General features: G+C 48.5%; 2 protein-coding genes across 4 annotated transcripts in view; both read right to left on the bottom strand.

The window, feature by feature from the left end:
• Positions 1-349: 349 nt before the first annotated feature.
• On the bottom strand, positions 350-11,647 carry pfkla (phosphofructokinase, liver a). The gene is made up of 22 exons (XM_023839976.2): positions 11,268-11,647; positions 10,065-10,138; positions 9,785-9,862; positions 9,023-9,212; positions 8,762-8,927; positions 8,148-8,192; positions 7,637-7,745; positions 7,470-7,565; positions 7,014-7,106; positions 6,498-6,623; positions 6,346-6,410; positions 5,942-6,005; positions 5,692-5,838; positions 5,228-5,298; positions 4,948-5,035; positions 4,648-4,800; positions 3,709-3,873; positions 3,545-3,606; positions 2,865-2,976; positions 2,550-2,649; positions 2,365-2,470; positions 350-1,314 (listed from the first exon to the last, which is right to left on the bottom strand). Exons 1-22 carry the CDS (start codon positions 11,350-11,352, stop codon positions 1,167-1,169), a joined length of 2,343 nt encoding a protein of 780 aa, XP_023695744.1. The 5' UTR covers positions 11,353-11,647; the 3' UTR covers positions 350-1,166.
• A 1,449-nt stretch (positions 11,648-13,096) lies between these two features.
• The window catches only part of map3k13 (mitogen-activated protein kinase kinase kinase 13), a 29,225-nt gene continuing 19,916 nt past the window's right edge, over positions 13,097-22,405 (bottom strand). For all 3 annotated transcript variants that reach the window (XM_023839972.2, XM_023839975.2, XM_023839974.2), the window contains exons 5-14: positions 21,754-21,912; positions 21,003-21,161; positions 20,787-20,895; positions 20,117-20,226; positions 19,914-20,030; positions 18,915-19,058; positions 18,114-18,807; positions 17,775-17,845; positions 17,056-17,347; positions 13,097-16,597 (exon numbers count right to left, since the gene is read on the bottom strand). In XM_023839972.2, the coding sequence (XP_023695740.2) occupies positions 16,496-16,597; positions 17,056-17,347; positions 17,775-17,845; positions 18,114-18,807; positions 18,915-19,058; positions 19,914-20,030; positions 20,117-20,226; positions 20,787-20,895; positions 21,003-21,161; positions 21,754-21,912 (1,957 nt within the window). In that variant the 3' untranslated portion in view covers positions 13,097-16,495. The remainder of the gene's footprint in view (positions 16,598-17,055; positions 17,348-17,774; positions 17,846-18,113; positions 18,808-18,914; positions 19,059-19,913; positions 20,031-20,116; positions 20,227-20,786; positions 20,896-21,002; positions 21,162-21,753; positions 21,913-22,405) is intronic.

Raw genomic sequence — 22,405 nt, 5'->3', positions numbered from 1 at the left:
TAATTATTTTGGTAAGATCAGTAGATGACTTAAAGAGCGCTTATTCGACCAGCAGGTGGCGGTATGCGCAGTTTGGACTTTGGACTGACTTTACAGAGGCATTGTGGGATGGTGGAGGACAACCTCTTAGCGTTTCATTTCAGAAATTTCCCTTTCACCCAGTTTGCATTTATTAGGATTTCTCAATATGACACGGTAAAGCATTTCATCAGTTTAAACTATTACAACATTTAAAAACCGACATCGGTAATAAAAGCGCTAGTCTTGATAACGCACACCATAGCACATAATTATACACATTACATGCAGATTAAACACTACTACAGGCCAGTGAGAAGTACTCCACGGATCAGTTTTGAGTCGTTTATTTATTGCAACCTAACACAGGGCATTAACTAAGAATGCATTTCTATGTTTTGATGACACTCTCATCAGGATAACACTGGACCCCTTTCATGAGTACCACGTAAGAGAAGCGCAAATGAAAAAGCAACATGTTCCATGGATTATAAAGAAAATTAAGATAGTTACTAAAGATGTAACCTACCTTTAATTTTTTCTTCACTGTAATACATTAATAAAGACGAGTACAAGTTATTTCAACTGCAAATATTAGATTCTGTTTCTTTTTGGTCTGACACCATTTCATAATATTTCCAATATTTTATGAGGACTATATCCTACTTGAGATTTTTGTCCCTTAAAACCTTAAAAATAAACATTCACTATATGAATTTCAGTTAGACAATTAGACAAAATACAGCATCACACGACAACGTGAAGCAATTCACATTTCATTAGTCCAAACTGGCTCAGAAAAATACCGTAAAGCGAGAGACTAACAGTATGTCAAGCTTTACCCTTTTAAGTAAATATTCCTGTGTGAGAGGTTTTCTAGAGGTATTTTGTTAGTGTTTTAGATACAAAATACTACACTTTGTACATGATATGAAGGAAACCCCTTATTTCTGTGCAAATTGATTATTTAAAGACAGGGAAATCAGGATAGGAATGCTTTGGGGCTAAGCCTATGTGAAGTTTATCATGTTTAGGCACAATCAACAGGGGTAGAGGGGTATTATTGTACTGGTTTGACAGGGAGTGATTTGGAGAACCAGTGGTTCTGCTAGGGCACTAGGCGGCTGCCCACAGCTGAGGCCCAATCCTCAGAACCCCGTCTCTATGCTGAGAGAGCGGCGGGTCACGTGCTCAACCTCCCCGATGACATACTCTTTGAAACTGGTTTGATACTTGGCCAGCATCTTCAGCATCAGACGCAGGTTCAGCCACCACTGCTCCTTGGGCATCCTGTGCCTGTGGGGGCAGGTAGGGATGCAGCAGTTAAGGAATCAGACATGCTGACTGTTGTATGTGAAAAGGTGCTTTCATGTATGATACTATAAAACTGAACGAGCCCTTAAAAATAAAATCTGTCGTTCATTCATAGTCCAAAAACTACTGCAGTACAGGATTGTGGGAGGGGGCCTGGAATTAATCCCAGGCAGTATAGTGCATTGGCTGGGAAAACATCCTGGAGAAGATGCCAGTCCACCATAGTGCACAGACCACTACACAAACATCTAAGTGACTGAAGACACCAGTTTGCCTAACTGCACTTTAAACTGTAGGACAAAACCCGTGCATTATAGGGGGACCATGTAACCCCCACCCGCATGCACAGGGCAGACTCAACCACTATAATAAATACATTTCCGTCATATTACATTATGGCATTAAGCCCAATTCATACCTTACTTGTGTGTGCCGTCACGGTCCGTACACAAGGACAAGTGACGTAAATGTCATCATCAGGGGTATCCCTGTGGACTGTATGTGTGCTGCCCAGATTTGGGTCTAGTAGACTTTTTGGGCGTCAGTGAGAGCTGACTGCACATGTGCAAGATCATTGAGCATTTCCAGTAGGTGGCAGCACTGACTTTCACAGAGAACAGATCAACCAAGAAAGAGCAGAAGAGGAGTAGTTGTGGACGGTTTTGATGAGCAGTTGTGTGAGGAACTGCAGTGGTACCTGCCTATATATTACTTAACACTGAAGGAGCACAAAGATGTATCCCAGTACACAAATTCATAGAATGGGGAAAATAAAAATCACCCATAAACTGGTCAAAAAAGAGAATTCATTCAGACCAAGATAATGATATCTGCCCTCTACCGGTCTGGTGGAATCTCTCTGCAGTACACATGCACCAACAGCAACCATCTACACACACAGATAAATGTATGTACAGAAGAGTCTGCACTCACGATCATCTGTGGACCATTAACGATATGTGGAGAAGTGAAGTTATGAACTATGCTTTAGGGAGCGTGGTCATGAGATTGATGTTTTAGACTAGTCCTCACTCAAAGTCTGTGTGTTCCTTGAGATCCGTCACTGGGCTGAAGGATAGGACTTTCTTGGTCATCCCGATCACGCAGGCTGTGTCCAGTGAGTTGGCAAACACGCGTCCTGGAGAGAGACAGTGCCCTTTAGCCTTGTCATTACTGAAGGCTCTCAAAGTTATGGAAAATTGCCTGTTTCCACCTACCCTGCCTGTATTTCTTCTCCATCATCTCAGTTATCCACAGCACGGCCTTCACGCCTAGCTTGGTGCCATAGTTTCTGTCAAATGGTGTGGGGGCCCCTCCCTTGAAGGCAAAGGTCACAAGTACAGTGGTAGTGAAGTCATGTTCTACTTATTAACAATGCCTGGAAGCTTCTACAAATCGCACCAGTAATCCCATGTTAACACTAGGGTATATGCAACAACCTGTCCAAACTTGGGAGTATTTCTTCATCTGACAGGTGCCTCACATAAAATACACAGCACCACAAACAGGCCACTCACTGACACCCCCTATACCTGCTGAAGATGTCCGAGCACATTCACCCTGCAGTCAAAGATGCCTTTTCCCTCAGCAGAGTACAGATTGTGTAAGAATTCAGTGGTGTATTGTGGATTGGACTTCTCATTCCTGGTGGCAGATGGGAAAAGCAAGAATCACTTCACTACAGAGACCAGATAGACAAAACCTTCTACAAAATGTGGTGATATAGTACTATGGCATTAGACAGCTCTTGTGTGTCAAGTGCAGGGGTGGGCAATCTTATCTGCAAAGGGCCGGTGTGTAGGCAGGTTTTTGGGATCACCTGTAGGTCAGCTGTTCAAACCCAGGTGTGAGGACTCTTCAGCCAATCAGTCCTCTTATTAGTAATCTAATTAGGGAGTTGCAGCGAAAACCCGCACACACACCGGCCCTTTGCGGATAAGATTGCCCACCCCTGGTCTAGTGAGTTGTCAGGCACTGCTGGGTATTAAGGTTTAAGCGTGCCCAGCTGTAAGGCAGCTCTGTGCTCAGAGATTCAATGACATCTGTATGTAGTTCAGTATCACTGGTCTGCCAAGCTTAACGGCCAGACCGGGAGATTTTGGCAGCTCCTAAGAACATGCAGCTACCTGCAGAGAGCAGAAACCCACTAAATGGGGCACACGCATGCACCCCACCTCTTCTTTCAGATGAACCAAATTGGTCGGCAGCTCACCTGAGCACCAGACCACGCTGAATGTCAGTCTTCATTTTCTCCCTGAGGTGCTCCACATTAGCCTGTCAGAGCAAGAATTTGGTTACCAGAAACGCCTGCAGCTTGGGCGTGCACGGCACTGGTACCACTTCAGTCACATGACTCTCGGGAACGCCCAGGTTCACCTCCAGGTCGTGGATGTTGAAGGGCTCCTCAAAGATATATGCAGCGTCTGCTCCCACGGCGATTCCAGTGACAGTGGCCAGGTAGCCACAGAATCCGCCCATGGTCTCCACCACGAACACCCGCCTCTTCGTGCCCGAAGCCGATTGCTTGATTTTGTCACAGCTCTGTGGAATATTCCAGAAGGGTTAGTGTAGGGCTAAATGATATCAAATCACGATTATATGCTGCCTGCACAATAATCATCAGGGCTTCGGATAATAAGCAGAAACATTTGTCCAAACGTCGGCTTTTCAATACCATATAGATGTTTGCTTGCAGCCACAATTTGGCAAGTAGATTAGTAATGCGCCTAAAATTTTGAGAACAAATTTTATATATATCTGTATAAATTCGGCGTATCGTTATGTTTAATGAATGTGTTTGACTTTAAACTGCAAAAAGTACAGCCACACCCGACATCTTTTGTTACCTCTATCTACAATATCTCCTCTTTCAAAAGATGTTGCGGCTGCTGAGCTGTCCCTGTCTTCACCACCACTTCAGTGTTTATCACTTCCATGATGTACCAAAACAGTGGTATGCGGCGCGCTCTGCTAACCAAATTTAACATAAGGATATGCCCATATCACTGACTTTTGGGTGTCACCATTAGCCTCTCATTAATATTTTAGGTGCACTTCCAAACTAATTACCAAATAGTGACCGCAAGTAAATGTCCATATACAGAAAAGCCTGTGTCCGGCCAAATATTTATACTCATCTATACTCATTAGTGGTTGTGGGGAAAAATGCAAATCAATGCAACAAGGAAAACACGTCATCCTGACACGGGTAATCCAGTGACACCAGCTGCCTGCTGAGGCTCACTGAGGTGCGGGCACAGGCTAGCAGACCCACGTAAAGCATTGAGTGTGCTCCAGCACGGGCCACACCCTCACCTCCATGGCAGCATTGACAGCGGTGTCGGACCCCAGGCTGAAGTCCGTGCCCGGCACGTTGTTGCTGATGGTGGCGGGGATGACACACATGACGATACAGAGCTCGTCATAGCGACCCCTGGCTTCCACCAGCTGCAGCACCCCCTCATATGCCTGGGTGGGGGGAGATCAAGGTGGTTTTAGACTACTCACCTGCTAAGGGCATCAAATACTACAACTCTGACTTCACGAGCGTAACAGAAGAGGACGGCATGTCCATTCCTGCAGGCATATTGCCCCAGCCCAGGGTCAGCCTCTCACCTCAAACCCTCCAATGACCAGCAGCGACTGGATGTTGTACTTGCGGATGTTGTTCACTATCTCCTCCATGCAGGAATTAGGAAGGGTTCTAGGAGACAGGCCAGACCCAAAGCAGCAGCGTTACCTCATATCAAAATCCTCTGCTCGCTTACATCAGGGATGGCACTGACTGGCCGAACTGTCACCTTGCCAGTCAACAGAGGCCGATTAGCTGTAGCTGCTGGCTGCAAACTTGCTGACCAAGCTAACCAGCCGCCCCTCCCCCTTAAGGCCGTCGTACCGTTTAGTCCCTAGAAGTGAGCCTCCTTGTCCGGTCCAGCCTGCTACATCATGCCAGCTCACCGGGTTGATCTTTGAAAAGACAGCAGATAAATAAAAATGCTTTCCGAATGGACACCATGGTCTTGCGTTAACAATGTATGTGTGTCAGGAACTTAGTTCAATCAAAAAAATATATATATATAAAAAAAAAAAAAATCATTAAATCTCCAACAAATAAGACCCACCAGCTGACATTATATGTAAAGTACTAGAACTACACACAAATGTATTACCCTAGTATTTGCAATAATACTTTAATAAAATAAATGTATCAAATTTCCCATCACCTTTACCCTTGGACAACATTAAAATGAATATGGTGTGTAGTTCACCTCCCACCCCGTACCCCCCACCCCATTCCATAAGGAACAGCCCCATTCTGTACACAACCCCGCCCCCCCCACTCCCCGAGGGAAACCTCACCAGCCCTGTGGCCAGGCCTCCAAAGCCATCATTGATAGTGTAGACCTTGTGGCCCTTGGCAAGTCCCATCCTCACTGCCGACCTCACCGCCGCGTTCATCCCTGCTGCCGGGGCTCCCACGTTTAGGATCGCCAAGGAGAAGTTATTCTGGGGGGGGGGGGGTCAACATCCACAAAGTCGAGTACACGCAGATGAAAGCCACACCTGGCCCATGTATGGAGAGCGGGCGCACACGGACAGTGCTACCTACCTGTGACTGGGAAGGCTTCTGGTGGGCCAGCAGCTTGTAAGTGTTCCAGTTGTTCTCAAAGCTCCTGAGACAATAACAGAACCCACTGAAAACACATGTAAACACCACAACACTGCAGATGCCGGGCAGCAGTGGACTAATGGTTAGGGAAGCATGCTTGTAATCAAAAGGTTGCTGGTTCAAATCCCTACTAGCAAGGTATGATTAAAGTACCCTGAGCAAAGTAGCGCCCACATGCACTGCTCCCCAGGCAGTAAATAATAGCTGCTCACTGCCGTGTCACGATGTCACATATGGGTTACATATAGGTTTTGTCAGAGGACACATTTCATTGTTGCGCAATCTGTGGTGTATCATCGTCAATCGACAGTTGGATGGTAGATAGCGACCATTACATCACTCACTTCCCACGCAGCTGAATGGCTTCCTCAAACCTCTTCTCATTCATGGCCTTCTGCACCTCCTTGGTCTACAGATAGGGAAACCCATGCAGGTCAGGTGACTCCCTGCCTCCTTTACCGCATGCATCACATTGGTCATGCCATTTGGGTCATACCATCTGCACACACTCCATGAGGGGCAGCCTCATGGCCTGGTTGCCCGAGAGGCCGATGACGCAGGCCTCGGTATCTGGGGTGGCTTCCAGAAGGGCCACCACAGCCTCCATGCCCATTTTACTGCTCTGTGAGGGTGGAAAGGGGGGGGGGGAGAGATTGCACTAAATCAAGAAATATCACCAAGCTTCATACAAGAAATTTCTTACATTTAAATAAATTTTGTTCAACGTGTTGGCCTTCTGTGTGCCTGGCACTGATGAGGAGAAATGAGGCTTTGAGACCCAGGAAGGTGAGATTACTGTGTGCTGTCAATCACCACACAGATTACCCAAACGAAAGTAGGATGAACCAATCAGGGATTGTCAGTACATATTCCAATCCTCTGAGTTTGCTGTGTGAGTTTCCTGCTGTGTCAAGGTTGAGGTTTAAGGTTGAAAACCTCCAGAGCAATCTGGATCACTAAGGGAATGCGGGCATCCCGCAAACCGTTCCAGAGAGGGCCGAGACTGACTCACCAGCACGCGGTCGAAGGCGGAAGGTGTGCCTCCCCTCTGGACGTGACCCAGCACAGTCACCCGCGTGTCATATCCCAGCCGCTTCACCACCAGCTTGACATAGGAGACATTGGCCAGGTTTCCTGTGTTACAGCTAATCCCACAGGCGCAGAGTCGAGCAGCAGGGGCTGGTTTAGGTCACAGCCTCCGTGACAGTGGCCACTTGCCAGCCTCTGCACTACAGTGCGGCTTCTCATCCAGCGGTTTTCACCCTCACAGTGTGAGACTTGCTTTACATCACTGTCCGCCCCATCAAAAAGATAAATAAATGCAGAAGTGCAAACAGACAGCTTTTCTATTGCAAGCGATCCCTTTAGACAGTGGGTGTAAGACCTGCATGGCCATGCTTGTAAGGCACTAGTTACACTACTGCTCCCAATGCCTTCCTCTGCACAGGCAGAGTTTTAACTAGCTTACATCTTTCACGTAGCTGGAGGATATGAGCTGGCCGTGTCTGTCGATGGCCCCTTCGGCGACGATCACGATGTTCAGCCTGGATCCCTTGCTGCGGCTCTAAGTGGACATATCACACGTGAGTCCATCTGCTCCACTGGGCCCCCGCCAGTGGATGGGCCCGGCCTCACCTCGCCCAGCCGGGCACAGAAGTGCTCCTCCCAGCCATCTTCTGGTGGGGCTTCTGGGATGAAGACCCAGTCTGCACCGGATGCCAGCGCCGACACCGTGGCCAGGTACCTGAACACCGCCGAGGGGGGATAATCAAGCCATCATTCCGGTTAATCCATAAATAGGCTTGAATCAGCTGATATTCAAATATGGGGACAAGCAATAAATGCAGCCAGAGATGCAGTTAGCAGTCAGGTTTATATACCTCAGTAAATGTAAAAAACTGAGGATCAGAGTCAGCAATTAGGAGACAGTAAAAGGTCAACAAAACCAAAAGCTTAGTAAACAGTGGAAACCAACTCATTAAACCCGTATCACATGTGGAATTATCAGAGAGAAGCCAACGCAGTGCCAAGGAGATGCGTCAGGCATTCTAAACACTTTCACCCAATAAGAGAGGAGAGGGAGGGAGGGAGAGAGGGAGGGAGGGAGGGAGGGAGGGAGAGAGAGAGCAAGCCAGCGCGCACTCACCCACAATGCCGGCCCATGACCTCCAGAACAAACGTCCGCTGATGGCTGCGGAGCACAAACAACGCGAGCATTTCAATGTGGGCCGCCTGACAGCCAACGGCCTCGGCCTAGTGCAAGTCACCAAGGCCATTCAGCGACGCCTCCTGAGGCGAACGTTGCTTTTTAGTCTATAAAATAGCAGTCTATGGAAAGCAGGGAAGAAAAACAGGTTTCTACATGACGGCGAAATTTTCTGGCAACGCTTTGCTGACGATTGCAGCCAAACGACACTAAGCAGAGGAGTCCCTGTGGTGATGGATGGTATTAAGGATGGGTTCTCCTCTGGGAACGATGGGAAAACTGCCCAGAAGCCTCCACACAGGACTCCTCTTTCACCGTCGCCAAGGGACTCTGTACGAAACCCTGACTCACTCACCTTGCTCAGGCATACTAATGCACTAACAAGTAAATTTTTAAAAAAGGAAAAAGAGCTATTTATACAAGCGTTTTTAACAAAGCCCATCTTGGAGAAAATTGTTTACTGTCAGTTTGTCATTTATCTTTGTTCATTATCTATTGATTAAGTAAACCCTATAAATGAGGGAAAGGCAACCCTGATCCTGGAGTATCCGGACCTCTGTGCTGTGGTGCTGATGGCATCAATGACCTCCATGATGCGGTGCAGGGCTGAATCGGCGCCGATGGTCATGTCCGTGCCGCAGAAGTCGTTGTCGATGGAGCCCACCAGGCCCACGATGTTCAGGTGGGCGTGCTGCTGGGCCAGCTCCTCTGTGATCCTCTCTGACACACACCAAGGAAACGCAAGGTACAACAGCCGGTCCCTGAACCATCGTCAGCGAACATGGCTGAAACGCTGAAGTGGAAGAGGCCCTTACCCTCACGAACAAGGTCCGCCAGCAGCTCTGGCCACTCCCTGCGGAAGACATCGGCCCCGGTCAGGCTACCGTCACCTCCGCACACGCACAGGTTGGTGATGCCACGCTGCACCAGGTTGTAGGCGGCTTTCTGGCGCCCCTCCCGCTTGGTGAAGTCCTTGCAGCGGGCGCTGCCAATCACCGTGCCTCCCTGAGGGGGGCGCATGCAGTCAGAGCAAGGTCACCAGACATACACAATGATTCCAAAGGCTGTGGTGGTGGATGGTTGGGCGGCCTCTATGAACTGGACCCCCCCCCCCATCTCCATAGTTACTGGTTGGCAGGGTAGGAAGATTGCACCAAACCAGGAAGTATCAAGAAGCTTCATGCAAGAAATTCCTCACATTTAAATTAATTCCCTGCATCACTGAAGGAAACAATTTTGTTCTACATTGCTACCCCCCCCACCTCCACCCCCACCCTACAAAAAAAGGTGATTTCCAACTCTAAACGCTGAATTATCGAACACCAATCATTCCTTACGGTGCCCTTTCGGGGCCCAGATGCGATGGCTTAATCCTCGCATATAAAACGGATGAAGAGGGATTTGTGCTGAGTGTGGAAGGACGGTCATAGGCAAAGCCGACATATCACCATGGACACCAACAGCCTGTGTCCCCTTAGCACATCCTTATCAAAGCCTAAATATTATCAACTGGCATGATTGTCGCTGTGTTTGCCCCTGAAGCAAGGAGGGGTGGGGGAGGCTTCAGATAACCTCACCTGTTGGATGATGTCAGACACACTTTGCCAGTTGGATAGTTTGATGTGGTCACCCCCGTCAACCAGTCCCTGATAGCCCTGGGGAAGGAAAAGTCGATTTCAATCAGCATTGGTATTGGACATGTGGAAAGTTATAAATGACACAGACTTGCCTTCACGGCATAAGGGTGTTATACAAATTCAAGTATTTTCTGGAGCACTGCGCAACCATTTTCATTTTTCAATATTACAAGGTAATAGGCAAGTAGAGCACTTTCAGAGTTCAGGAAAATAAACATACCTCATAGATAAGGTACACCTTGGCTCCAACATATATGCCCATCCGAGTCACTGCTCGAACTGCTGCATTCATGCCTATGATGGCAGAACAAAAATATAATAGAACTGCTCCGAATCCCTGACTGCACACTGGTTCTCACCCAACTCCTACAAAGAAGACCAGCTGCCCAGCATGATGTAATCCAAGTAATAATGGAGCCCTAAAGTAAATGTCTGTTCTTCAAGATACTTAGCATTTGATGTTTATGTGCTGGACCCTGGTTTTATTTAAAATCACTCCCTTTATACAGGGCTGCCTGCATTTGATGTGACACACACGCTTAGGCAAGAATTCTATGGCAAATTATAATATTCATTTATGAACCTAAAATTCGCTACATCACTTTGCAAACTCAGGCAATAAAACTGTTACATACATGTAAACACGTGTGCACGAGTGTGCAGACTTGTCTCGAAATGAAAATCTCACTCCAGCCAGCTGACCAAAGTTGGCGACCCTGTTGTTATCGTTATAATATTACGCCATTTAACACGCTATCTTGTTAACGCTTTTTATTGCTTATTGGCTCTCAGTTTTCTGACAGCCTGTTATAACCAGGGCGTATAATTACTTAGTGCAGAGAACTGCGCATTATGATATACCGGAAAAATATATTTCATCTCAAATTTTTATATCAAAGCTCAAGGTCACTACTTTTGATGAGAGATCCTAGGATAAATTCTAGCTTTTAAATATGAATGAATTTCATGTATTTTTTAGAACCAAGAAGCCAATTTATATTTTTTTAAATATCAAAGCCCATGTATAGTAAAACCTTATTACAACATTTTTCGAAATCAAACGCACTTGTTATAACGTCCGCGGTTTTACTACAATTACTCTGATACAATCATCTACCCCCCCAAGCAAGAGCTGCGCCCAAGACGCCACTACAATGAGCCGGCTGCACACGTTCTCTCTGAAGAATACAAAGTTAACGGTTGCTGTACCTTGGACATATCTGGACATATTTGTTGGGTTGGACTTTTGGTTTAATTTTTCTTTTTTGCTAAAGAAACCGTGCATGTGTCAGAAAATTCCGTGAATCTGGGACTCAAAGATCCTGACGCTATCGCTCTTCTCACATACTTTATTAGCCACCGACCCCCGCGAAACGCTGCAGCCCGCTTAAGGTGCTCGTTCAACGCAAAGTTTGGCCAGTACCTTGTGCATCTCCTCCGCTGGTCAACACGGCGATGGCTTTGCCTGTCCCGGTCCTCTGGCGCTTCTCCAATTCACAATGCTTCATGGCGGCAGCAGACAGACTGGCCGAGCGGGTATGTTAAAAAAGCAAACCGAAGAAGTGCAGAAATTGCAGCGTGTTTACCCCGAAGCAGACTTGAGCCACAATGCTGACGGTTTCCTGGTCCAATGGACAGCCGGACGCCGCCAAGCTTCCCCTCGATAATGACCGCGGACGCCCCGCCTCCAGTGTTAATGAGCAGCAGCGGATCCCCGCTCAAGCACGTCGCTCATCCCGCAGCGAGTTCCGCTTCCACGCCGCCCCCCGACGGTGCGGTCTGACCCCCAGCACCTCTTGCAACAAGTCAATATCACGTTAACCCCCCAAAGCGCACACGCAAGATATTGTGATGTTCTGATGATTATTTAATATTATTCTCGTTTGTACATTGATTTATGTAGAGTCTTACGTTGTTATGGGTGATCCGAGTCACGTCCAGGATCTGTAGTAAATAATATACGCTGGTGGTGAGACGCCTGAAAGCGGAGGTAGCAGGACGCTAGCGGGTACATCGCTTAGTGTAACAGGTGCAGGAGAATGAGCAGCGCCGTCAGCCGTATAATGACCCACTGTCCATATCCAACTTGTAGTACAGTATGCATAATTTATTGTGAGCATAGGCGTAAAATAAATTATGAGGGGGATGTAATCCCCCCCCCCATAATCAACCCCATGGAACTTATCACGTGGGTGGAGACCCCCCCCCCCCCTTGATTGTGAGTAATGCATGTGTGATGGACAACTACAATATCGAGACATGCCCAAACCGACTTGTGTCCGGTTGTTTTGGTCCCAAATGCGAAATTCTGTAAATGCACAAAAACAACTTCCTTATGCCAAGAAGCAGAGAATATCAAACATGAGCAGTAGTACTTTGCATGGGTGTGGTGGCTGTTATCAGTACCCTATCACTTGCTGCTGAGTATAACAGAGGGGGGACTCTGTTTGCTGTATCTGCAGATTTTGCACATTCCCATGGTCACCAATTCTTTCAAATGGTTTTATAAGAAGTTCAGGACTTAGTTCTTGCACTGAAATTTAAGTGTGTCACTTTCTAGTGTGGGTGGTTGTCACTCTCTCAGCCATGTTTGTTTTGCTAGTTGCAGTACATCTTCCCACAGGCCTGCACGTCCCAAATAATCCCTGACAATTTTTACATCCACCAGATTTGATGAAGCTCTTGCCCATTTGTCAAAATAAAACAATAGATGGTCCATCCCAGAAACAGTCAGCCTGAAAACAAAGGGAAGGACAAAGCACATCCTGTCTTGATGGAGCGCCTTGCGACCAGAGACAGGCCACCAGGTAAATATATTTGAAATAGATCAAAGCTTTGAAAACGGCCAGGTTGGACATAAATTGAGTGAGGCAGATGTTTAGAGCACATTGTTCTTCATTAATGGGGCAGGAAAGGATTGCCGCCATACATCCTGCTGGCCTGTCACGGATGTGGATTTAGGTCATGGGCTACACTGTCATGCACAGGCACCATACTACCACAGCTGACCTAAATAACTGGGCAAGCAGTGACCTCAATGCCCCCGTCCCTAGATCTTTTTCTGTCCAATGACTGGATGTGTCGAAGCCCAAACTTTTATTTCATTCGATGAGAAACACAAGAGGCGGGCTCTGTGTTGGCTGCAGTGGCGAGGTGGCCTTGTTCTGTGTAAATCCATGGATACAGAGATATGATGTTAGATCGGCGTGCAAAGACTCAGAACTGCAAAGGAGGAGGAAACAGTCATTTTCAGTACAGTACATCAGCTTTTATTCCATGCAGTTGTTTGCTGATTCTCTTATTCCTCCTAGTTCCCCCGTTGCACTGTACACTGGCTACTAGAGGATATTATCAGGATTGGTTCATCGGGAAGCCAATCGGGAGTAAGAGAAGGGGGAATACAACGAGTAACAGGAGGAGCGGATTGGGTGGGACAGCCAGGAGAATCCTCCTGAGCGGGGTAGGTTCATCAGTTCCTCAAGACAGTTCCCACGTTTTGACAGGAATTGGGTGAAAGCAGCTGCTGGGATGTGTGACAGAACTTAAGAGAAGAGTCCTTGAAGGTCCATGGTGGGACTCAAGGCAATGGGACCTCTGGTCTCTCTAATAATCCAGGCTCTACCTTCTATCTTATGGGCTTTCATCCCACACCAATATCTTATGATTCTCAGGTGGGGTGTGATGTCTGCCTAGATCTGTTTGCTGCCATTCATTCTCCAGTGGGCAAATACTAGCTAGTAAAGAGCCATACTGAGGGAGACCTTGTACAGCATCCATTGCCCATGAAGAGCAGAGCTGAGCATCAGCCTAAAGTAAAGCAGAGCAGCAGAAGGCTGTCTAAGTTTAATTAAGAGTGCGTGAGTGTGAGTGGCCAGCCTGGGTCATCAGCAACCGCTTTCATTCCCCAGCTCAGCAAGCATTACCTGCTTGTGTGGGCGATAACGTTGCTCTACCAGGGCAATCACCGATGGGAGACCCGTACTGGGGTGAGAGACACCCAGGACTAGCTGCAGCTGATCTGCAGGCCCTGTCAGATTGACACCAACAGCTGCTTTCACTCTCAACAGGCCTGCCTCATCCACTCGGGAATGGAGTCTTACTGCTGACAGGTTGCGGGAAAAAGCTGCCAGATATTAACATCCTGATCTACGATAAAACAGGTTTTACATCAAAACATAAATTAATTTAATGATCATGTAGGCCAGCTACAAAAAAAAACACAAAGCTTAAATTAAACGAACACATTAAAATCAATCATAATTTACAAGATGTTACAGCATTTCCGCCCCTAATACATTGTCCTTCACTCCAAACACCACCTGATGATTTTCCAGTGATTGGTTTGGAACAAAAATCCTTTGAAACCTTGTAAACAGTGGCGGGGGGGGGTCAGGTAACACCTCAAATGGCCTACTGCCACAGCAGAAGGTCACACTCAGAGAACAATCATTCTGAACAAGACACCGCCCACTGTTCAGCTCACCAAATCAGTCACTCAACGGGGGGTGATAAGGAAGTAGGGGGGGGACTTAGCGGCCAGCTAGCCCTTCTTACAAGTCACATGGTACAAGTTGTGGCTGTTGGTCATAAATATCAGCACGTAGGATCACCCGTGCTATAACACAGAGGGGGACTGTGAGTGCCCATACTGCAGCTCACAGAACCAAAGTTTGTTTTCTATGGCCTTGTTCATACCAACAAATCCTTGCCGTGAAATAGACATACCCACAAGTCTGAGAAGATTTCAGAGGTGAGAAACTGGTAGGAAATATGAGTGATGGATTTAGCCATAATGGTACTCACAATCCTTCTCCTCACATCTGCAAGCTCCAGAAGCTTTTCCTTAAGTTCTGACTGGCTGCGGGGACCTCAATACTACAGATGCTTACAGGAGCGAAGAGGAACACAGACATGATGACAGCGGTCAAGGGAAAGATGCAGTACCCCCTCCTCGATAAACAGAAAGCTGGGGGGGTAGTACCGGGAAAAAAAAACAAGACAAACGGAAATTATCCCGATCGAGCCCAGGCTCTGAACCTTAACTTCAGACCGTAGCTGATGGCGATAGTGCAATGTGAGCCCAGAAGAACGTCACCATTCGGTGGACCGTCAGACACTGCGGGCTTCCCCGCGAAAAGCAGTCGTCGGACACCTGAGCATCTGAAAGGCAAACGGCAGTGTTGCCTCACATTAAGTCCAACAAATAAAAAGTATTAAATAAAGAGCTGCTCGTCACTCGTCTCCAATAAAATGGACGATGCGTCTGTCCAGCCTGCTAGACAGCCCTGAGCGTGCGATCCCCAGCTCCCCCAGTCCAAGCCGGAGCTACATTATTGCTCTCTGACGCCCATGACCCACACAAACACACATGGGGGCACCTGTCCTGGTCACTCCCCGGATTAAACAAACAAAACATTACTTCTGCACAGAACGGAATGAGACAAGGCAGAAAGACAGGGTTCCTGGACTAATGGGTACCGCATCTTGAAAAGAAGCTACTTCAGACCTAATTTTGTTCAAACACTGAAGAAAGCAACACTCTTTTTAAAAAATTTTTTTTAAAGAGTGAAAGCTTAGAATTAAGCCACAGCCTAAAGTCCACAACTGGAGGATCAATAAGAGTCCCAATCTGATCACATACAGAGGAGATCAACAAGCAGGGGAACAGGAAAGTGACAGATGGAGAGAAATTAAAACACTGGTTTGGTTTTTGTTCGTGTTCCCCCAAAAACAGGTACCTTCACAGAATAACAAACGTACTGGACAGCAGCAAAGGCGAAAGAGTTTCCTTTGATCCGGCCTATTTAAGCTCAGCTAGTTGAAACTGCGGTTTGTTTTTTTAAATACACGCTGGGTCTGAATCTGCTTATCCGTTTCCCTGACAACAGGACACATGCTCTTTAGGTAGTCTAGCGTCACAGGCTGAGCAGACATGCTGGGGCGAGAAGTCTGGAAGGTTCCGCTGGGAGCGGTTTGGCCAGGAGGGGGTAGTTCATGCTGGTGTTCAAGCCGCACTGTACGCCCCCCAACCCAACCTTCCTCCTGGAGAGGGACTCTGCAAACCCACAAAATGATAACTGGCAGGTATTCCTGGTCGAGAGGATCGCGCTGGCTAACGAGGGGGAAGGGGGGGGTGTTTGAAAGTGCTCACCTTTGGTCCTATACTGGAATGGTCTGCACTGTACTGGTCAGGCGGAGGCGAGTCCTGAGGTGGCACAGCGACTCCTCGTCGGAGGGCCGGAGTGGGAGGTTGTGAATGGTGGGGGCAGGACCCCAGACCCAGTGATATCATCACAGACACACCACCCTGCCGGGTCAGCTGACCCGAACCACGCTGCATTCTCAGCAAACATACTCCACGCTATACAAAGTTTGGTTACAGTTTTCTTTTCTTTTTTTTTTTTAAACAGTGTCCTTTTGTTGTTTTTCGTCATTCAACTCAAAAATATACTGTGAATGTTACACTAACTACAGTGGTATTAACAAATGGGGGTCCCTGCTTTGGGCTGCTGAGCAGTGCAGAGTGAAGGTGGGGCTGAGAGCACATGGATGCTACAGCAGTCCTTGCCAGGGGATGACAGCTTCCTCTTATTGCCGTTTATCTGTGGGGGTGGGGGCGGGGGCTGGCGAGGCTTGTCCACACCGGGGCTCTCACCAGGTGGAGGTGCCGCTGGGCTTGTTGTTCCTCACGGTGCAGTCGGAGCACTCGGCTTCGGAGGAGTCGCAGTCCGACTCCCTGAAGTGTAGCGGGTTCTGAAGAGAGGGTGGGGGTCCAGTGAGCACGGGTGGCGGCAAGAACCCCAGACACAACAGCACCACCAAGCCAAAAGCCGGCAACACCACACACGTGAACTAGAATCTGGCGTCTATTAGCAGCTGTATAACATTACACGTTAAATAGCCCTTAAGTTAACTGGCATGAGTTGCGATAAATTCACAATGTCGCCATCTAGAGGCGAAGATGGTAAATTACAGATCCTAGCGATAATACTCAGCTTATACATGACATCAGCGGGTCTACAGTTACTCCTTTGTGAAATACAGTCTTTATGCAGTTTGTATTTGATGTGTATTGTAACATTAGCGTATGAGACAATTTTCCTTACAAAACACACTGGCAGCAAACAGAGGAGGTTGAAAGGGTGATCTATAGGAAATGGGAAACTGCCGCGAGAAACTAGGAGGAAAGAGAGGGGGTGATGGGGACCGACCTCATAGCTGTGCTCGTCGGCACACAGCTTGCCCAGGGAGATCTGGGTCTTGACCCGGCGGACGGCACACTCCTTGTCAGAGAGGCCGTCGGACTGGTTGGAGATGTCGATGGGGATGTCGGGCGTCTGCGACAGCAGCTCGTCCAGCTGCTCCTCCTGGCTGCCGCTGAGCTGCTCCAGAGGCCCGCTGTGCGAGTGGTCGCTCGTGTTGCCCTCTTCGCCGTCCGACACCGACAGGTTCTCCGAGCTGAAGGTGGAGTAGGACTGGAAGCTGCTCATGCAGCGGTGAGGCCTGGAGGGGTGTGGAATCCACGAGACATTAGGGAGGACACCAGCGTCACTGTAAATAAGAAACGGTTCTTAATGCTTTGCCTGGTAAAATAAGGATTAATAAATGAGTGAATGAATGATGGGCGGCCATCTCTGTCCGACAATGCAAAGAACATCAGGACCAAACGCCCCTTTTCATTTAAGTATTCAGTTCTCTCTCTAGACAAAACTGACGTAGGATTTTTATTTGCTTCTCACAAAAACACCTGGACATCATGGATATCTGACACCCGAGTCCTGCTGGATAGAGTGGTCCACAAAGGTCCCTCCATACAGGAACCTTCAAATCATTTTGTCCCAGCTGACCCAGCTTTGCATGTTCAGTCATGCGCCAATCAGGTTCAGGGTGACTAAGCTGACTATCTGACCGCTTAAAGGCCGCCGGTTACCTCTGTCTCCGTGGAAACTCCACCTCGCTGTCCACCTCCCCCTCCTCTTCTTCGGAAGACTCGTCGCTGCCCTGGAAGTACATGCGGGTCATCAGCGATGCTGCGTCAATGAGTGCAGCAGATGCACAGCCAAAGTTCTCTGCTAACTAACTACCTATGTGATAATGCAGCATGTTAACTGTCTGAACTCGATTTACATACATTTTTGGGTCAGCTTACTGAATGTCTTGCTTTTACTATGCTGACGAATGAGAGATTTTTCTGACATCACAAATTTTTGTTCCCATTTCCTTGTTTGCCCGACTTGAGCTGCTCTGTGGGTGTAATCCCACCGCTCACCTTCCTGAGGGGCCTCAGAGTGCGGGGCAGTCCCAGGGGCGAGCGGTTCGTGGGGGACTCTGGCTCCTGCCGCACTCCCTCATCCTGGGGTTCATGCTCGGGGGCTGTCATGGGGGCGTGGCAGCTGGGGGTAGCGGGGGGAGACCCCTCGCCAGTACTCAGCAGGGAATAGTGGGGCAGCTGGGGGTGGCTGGGGAAGGAGGCCACACCGGGGCAGTGCGAGCAGCCAGGGAAGGGGTGCGTCTGGCAACGTGGACACAGAGGCCCGGTGCTGGGGCCCTGGCGTCCTGAATCGGCTTCCGCGGTGGTGGAGAGCAGGTCAGGCCCGGAGCCGGCGATAGAGATGCGCTGGCGCGGGTGGTCTGAGCACGGGCTGCGCAGGGCAGCCGCTGGGCCGAAGTAGCGCAGGTTGTTGGCGCAGTTGGCTGCGGCGTCCTCGCGGCCCGGCAGCGGCAGACGGGGCCCCTCAGCCGGTGCCTGCAGGGGCTGCTGTTCCTCTGGGGCCAAGGCTCCGCCCCGCAAGACCGCGGAGATCTCGCTGTGGCTGCCCTTACTGTTGGCGCGCCGGTGCCGAGGCTTGCTGCGATACCTGGCCTTGCCCGGAGGAGTGGACATCCGGGGGCTGCCCGACAGCGGCGAGGGGGAGGGAAGCGTCTCCACACTGGATATTCCGTCAGAGCGAAGCAGGTCCGGCCTGCAGAAGGTCAAAAGTCAGAGTGGTTTGCGATAAATAAAACAATCATTTAAAAGTGCGGTAATGACAGGCTCTGGAATCAATTCCGCCTTTTAGCAACCTCTGACCTTTTGGCTGTCTGGACCCCCGTCTTGTGGGACACGCTGCCTTTTTTCTTGATTAGCTTCTCCACAGCGTTGGTCCTCACGATGGGCCGAACCAGGTGCCGTTTGTATGTTCCAGGATACTTTTTCTCCACTGCCTGTTCTCTCCTGCAGGGGGCAGAGTGGAGTACTTGCTAGCACGGGTACAAAAGGACAGTATTACACCAATTCGTCTGTTGGAATGGCTAATCTAGTGAAACAAAATGTCCTAACAAGACTGGCAACCATTTTTCTTGCCAACAGTGAGCTGTGAAAATTATACTGTGCACATAATGTGGGATGTTAATAATTTAATGACTGAGGGCCCTTAATTTTGTGCTGTTCCAGAAAGGATTAGGGTATAACTTAATAACTCCGCTATTAGACCATGTTTTTTAGCTAAACAAATTTGTGATGTTTTCTAATGACTAAAAAGTTCATTGTGAAAAATCATGTGTGTTTCTCCATCCGTCCGTCCATCCATCTTCTGTAACCTCCTGTCCTATTCAGGGTCACAGGGGGTCTGGAGCCTATCTGGAGGCTCCAGACCCAGGGAACAACTCAGGATGGGGCACCAACCCATCACAGGGCAATATCACACTCACATACCATTCATGCACCTATAGCAAGGATTCACTGGACCTGCTCGATTTACCCACTTTAAAATCATCAACACAGCATTTGCCTAAAAATTCTAAATCAGAGCATTAAAAGACAGAAGTGGAATAATTCTGGAACAAGGATGACCTCGTCAAAAACTCAAGTGACAAAAGGCACATTTCACATTTAATTTCCATTCATTCAGGGGATTCCAGAGATGACAGGTTAGTCTCTTAAGGCTGGGACATTGGCTGGTCTCAGGTTAGATGCATGAGCCTGTAAGCTGTAGCACTGGATCGCTCCATGACTGGGAGGTCTCTGGGAGATCCTAGGCTCAGTAAGGAAAACGTCGGGGGGGAGAGAAGATGGAGTGTGGAGGCTTACTTCATTAGCTCCTTCTCGCGAACCTCCAGCTGCAGCATGATGGCACTCAGCTCCATGTACAAGTTGTTGGCCCTCTCTAGCTTCTTCTCATAGTGCTCCCGGATGTCCAGGGCGTGTCTGCAAGGGGCAGGAGGGGGAAGGTCAAACACCAGGCAAGATGGAGGTGGGGCCCGATCCTGGGGCGGACAGCTGCTGACTCTCACCGGAGCTCGTCCCGCCGCCGCCGAATCAGTTCCTCATCCAGCCGATGGATACACGTACCCTCACTCTTGATCTTCTCAAAGTGCTTCTTTACTTCCTCTCGCCATTCAGCCTGGGAGACACACACACACACACACATTTGTGTTCATAGGATTATGGAACTGTCCATTCATTTATATAGGAAAAGCCGTAATCCCAACAATGACAACCTTAACCCCTACCCAGCCCTAACCTTAACCATAACTGAACAAAATACAAGATTTTTGGCACTATTGGTTTTTTCATTGCAATCACAGATTTTTAGAAAGTTGAGCTTCCCCTTGTGAGATCAGAAAACACGTTCCCTTCAGCATCAAAATAACAAGGACATTTGGTCCCCACAATGTAATATATACATAACATGCATGCTCGCACACACGCGATCATTGTAGCTGAGCCATTATCCAATGGAAGCAGTTGTTTCTTACACAACAAATATCTACTGGACTGTGAACCATACCTAGTTAATCTGGTCGTAAAATGGTTAGATGGCCGCATGACTATTTATTGGGGGCAATTTAAGCTATTCCAGGGCATTCTGAAATACCCTGTAAGCGTAAGGTAAACACACCCTAGTGCTCTGTCCTCACCACCTCTGGGAGATTTGCCAGAAAGTCACAGTGGTGCCCTCACCTGGGACTTGAAGTAGGTCTCCTGAGGTGCCCCAAGCACGTCGGCAGAAGCAATGTCGAGGTGCAGGAGGATCTGCCGAAAGGAGGGTCGGTTTCTGGGCTTCCCCTGCCTGCGGGGGGGGGGGGGGGGCAAAGCAGGACGCCATGGCAGATGAGGTTGGAGGAGGTCATGCCGAAGCACGCGGGTACGACAGAGGCAGTCGAACATTCTCCTCACCAGGTCTGCTTCATGAGGATCTTGAAGCCATCGGGGCAAGTAGAGGGCACTGGGAGATGCAGGCTGTTACTGCCCACACCCCAGATGATGGCCGAGGAGTCCACATCTTTGTATGGAATCTCCCCTGTCAGGAGCTCCCACAGCACCACCCCGAATGACCTGGAGGGGGCACAAGGCATAATGCGATGGCCGAATATCAACTACCAACATCATCACCAAGTAATCCCACAAACTATTAACGATATTGACATCATCACCATCTACCACCGTCATCATCAGTATGCAACTTACCACAGTTTCACCCCTATATTACACTATTACACACACACACACACACACACACACACACACATTTGTGTGTGTCTGTATATGATATATTTTATCTGGCTGCATCATTAACCTGCATTTCATGGTCAGCGACTAACACAGTGAAGAACTCCTGCTGTGACCTTGAGAAAGGACCTGAACTGCCCTAGGACAGAGGAATACCATGCTTGGAAAATGGCCTCACTAAAGTTCTTCTGTGAGACCACTTGCCAAGTAATAAATGCAGCGAAGATTAAATAAACCTTCCCAACAGAACTTCAGTCATTCCAGGGACTGCAAAGCAGTTTTTACACTAATGGTCTACAGAACACCAGCTGTGCAACCGTAGGCTCAATAGGCAACCAGAGTCCTGTGTCATTCAGAGCCAGTGACACCGTCTCACTGCGTTCCAAACGCGAGGAGAGCATGGGCCGGCCTCACTCACCAGATGTCCACCTTCTCGGACACCGGTTCGTTGCGGATCACCTCCGGTGCCATCCAGGCCACCGTCCCTGCAAAGGACATCTTGGTGCTCTTGTCACTGAGCTCTTTGGAGGTCCCGAAGTCGGAGATTTTCACAGTGTCGTTGTGGGTGACCAGTACACTGGGATAGAATAAAACACTCCACATAAAGACCAATTCTGCAGGCCAGATCTCTGCAGAGCATACAACTCTGACCCTCTGCAGCAGCAACAGCACAAACACGTACAGATACAAAATCAATCATTTGAAATGCTTTACATTTTACAGCTGACAGCTTTACTTTCACTTTCCAGTTGCTCTGTAGCAGATATCACCCTAAAAGTATGGCTTGTGTTTCATTTTAAAATAGATCCTTAACTGCTTCTCTGAAAGCCAGTGACAGCCGAGTAAAGTAGCAGAGTGGAAAGCAAACCACAAATGCTTCCTTGTGTCGACAGCTGGCTGCTCTCTGTACTCACAGAGTGGGGAAAAAAATGAAACCCTCTACAGCAGTGTTTCCCACTCCGGTCCTTGGGGGTCCACTGTCGGTCCATGTATTTGCTCCCTCCCAGCTCCCGGTAGGAGCAAAAACGTGGACTATCTGTGGGTCTCCAAAGACTGGACTGGAAAACACT

This window comes from Paramormyrops kingsleyae, chromosome 16 (genome assembly GCF_048594095.1).
Source record: "Paramormyrops kingsleyae isolate MSU_618 chromosome 16, PKINGS_0.4, whole genome shotgun sequence".
NCBI lineage: Eukaryota > Metazoa > Chordata > Actinopteri > Osteoglossiformes > Mormyridae > Paramormyrops > Paramormyrops kingsleyae.
Note: the sequence above shows the minus strand (reverse complement) of the source record. Positions and strands in the feature narration are given on the sequence as shown.

Bases quoted from the DNA above. Each gene is read 5' to 3' on its own strand.
- pfkla (XM_023839976.2), bottom strand. From the start codon at position 11,352: ATGAAGCATTGTGAATTGGAGAAGCGCCAGAGGACCGGGACAGGCAAA. The intron at 6,006-6,345 runs GTGAGTGATGTA...TTATTGTCTCAG, and splicing joins GCCATTCAGCTGCGTGGGAA to GAGCTTTGAGAACAACTGGA. The intron at 3,874-4,647 runs GTGAGGGTGTGG...AATATTCCACAG, and splicing joins CTGTCAATGCTGCCATGGAG to AGCTGTGACAAAATCAAGCA.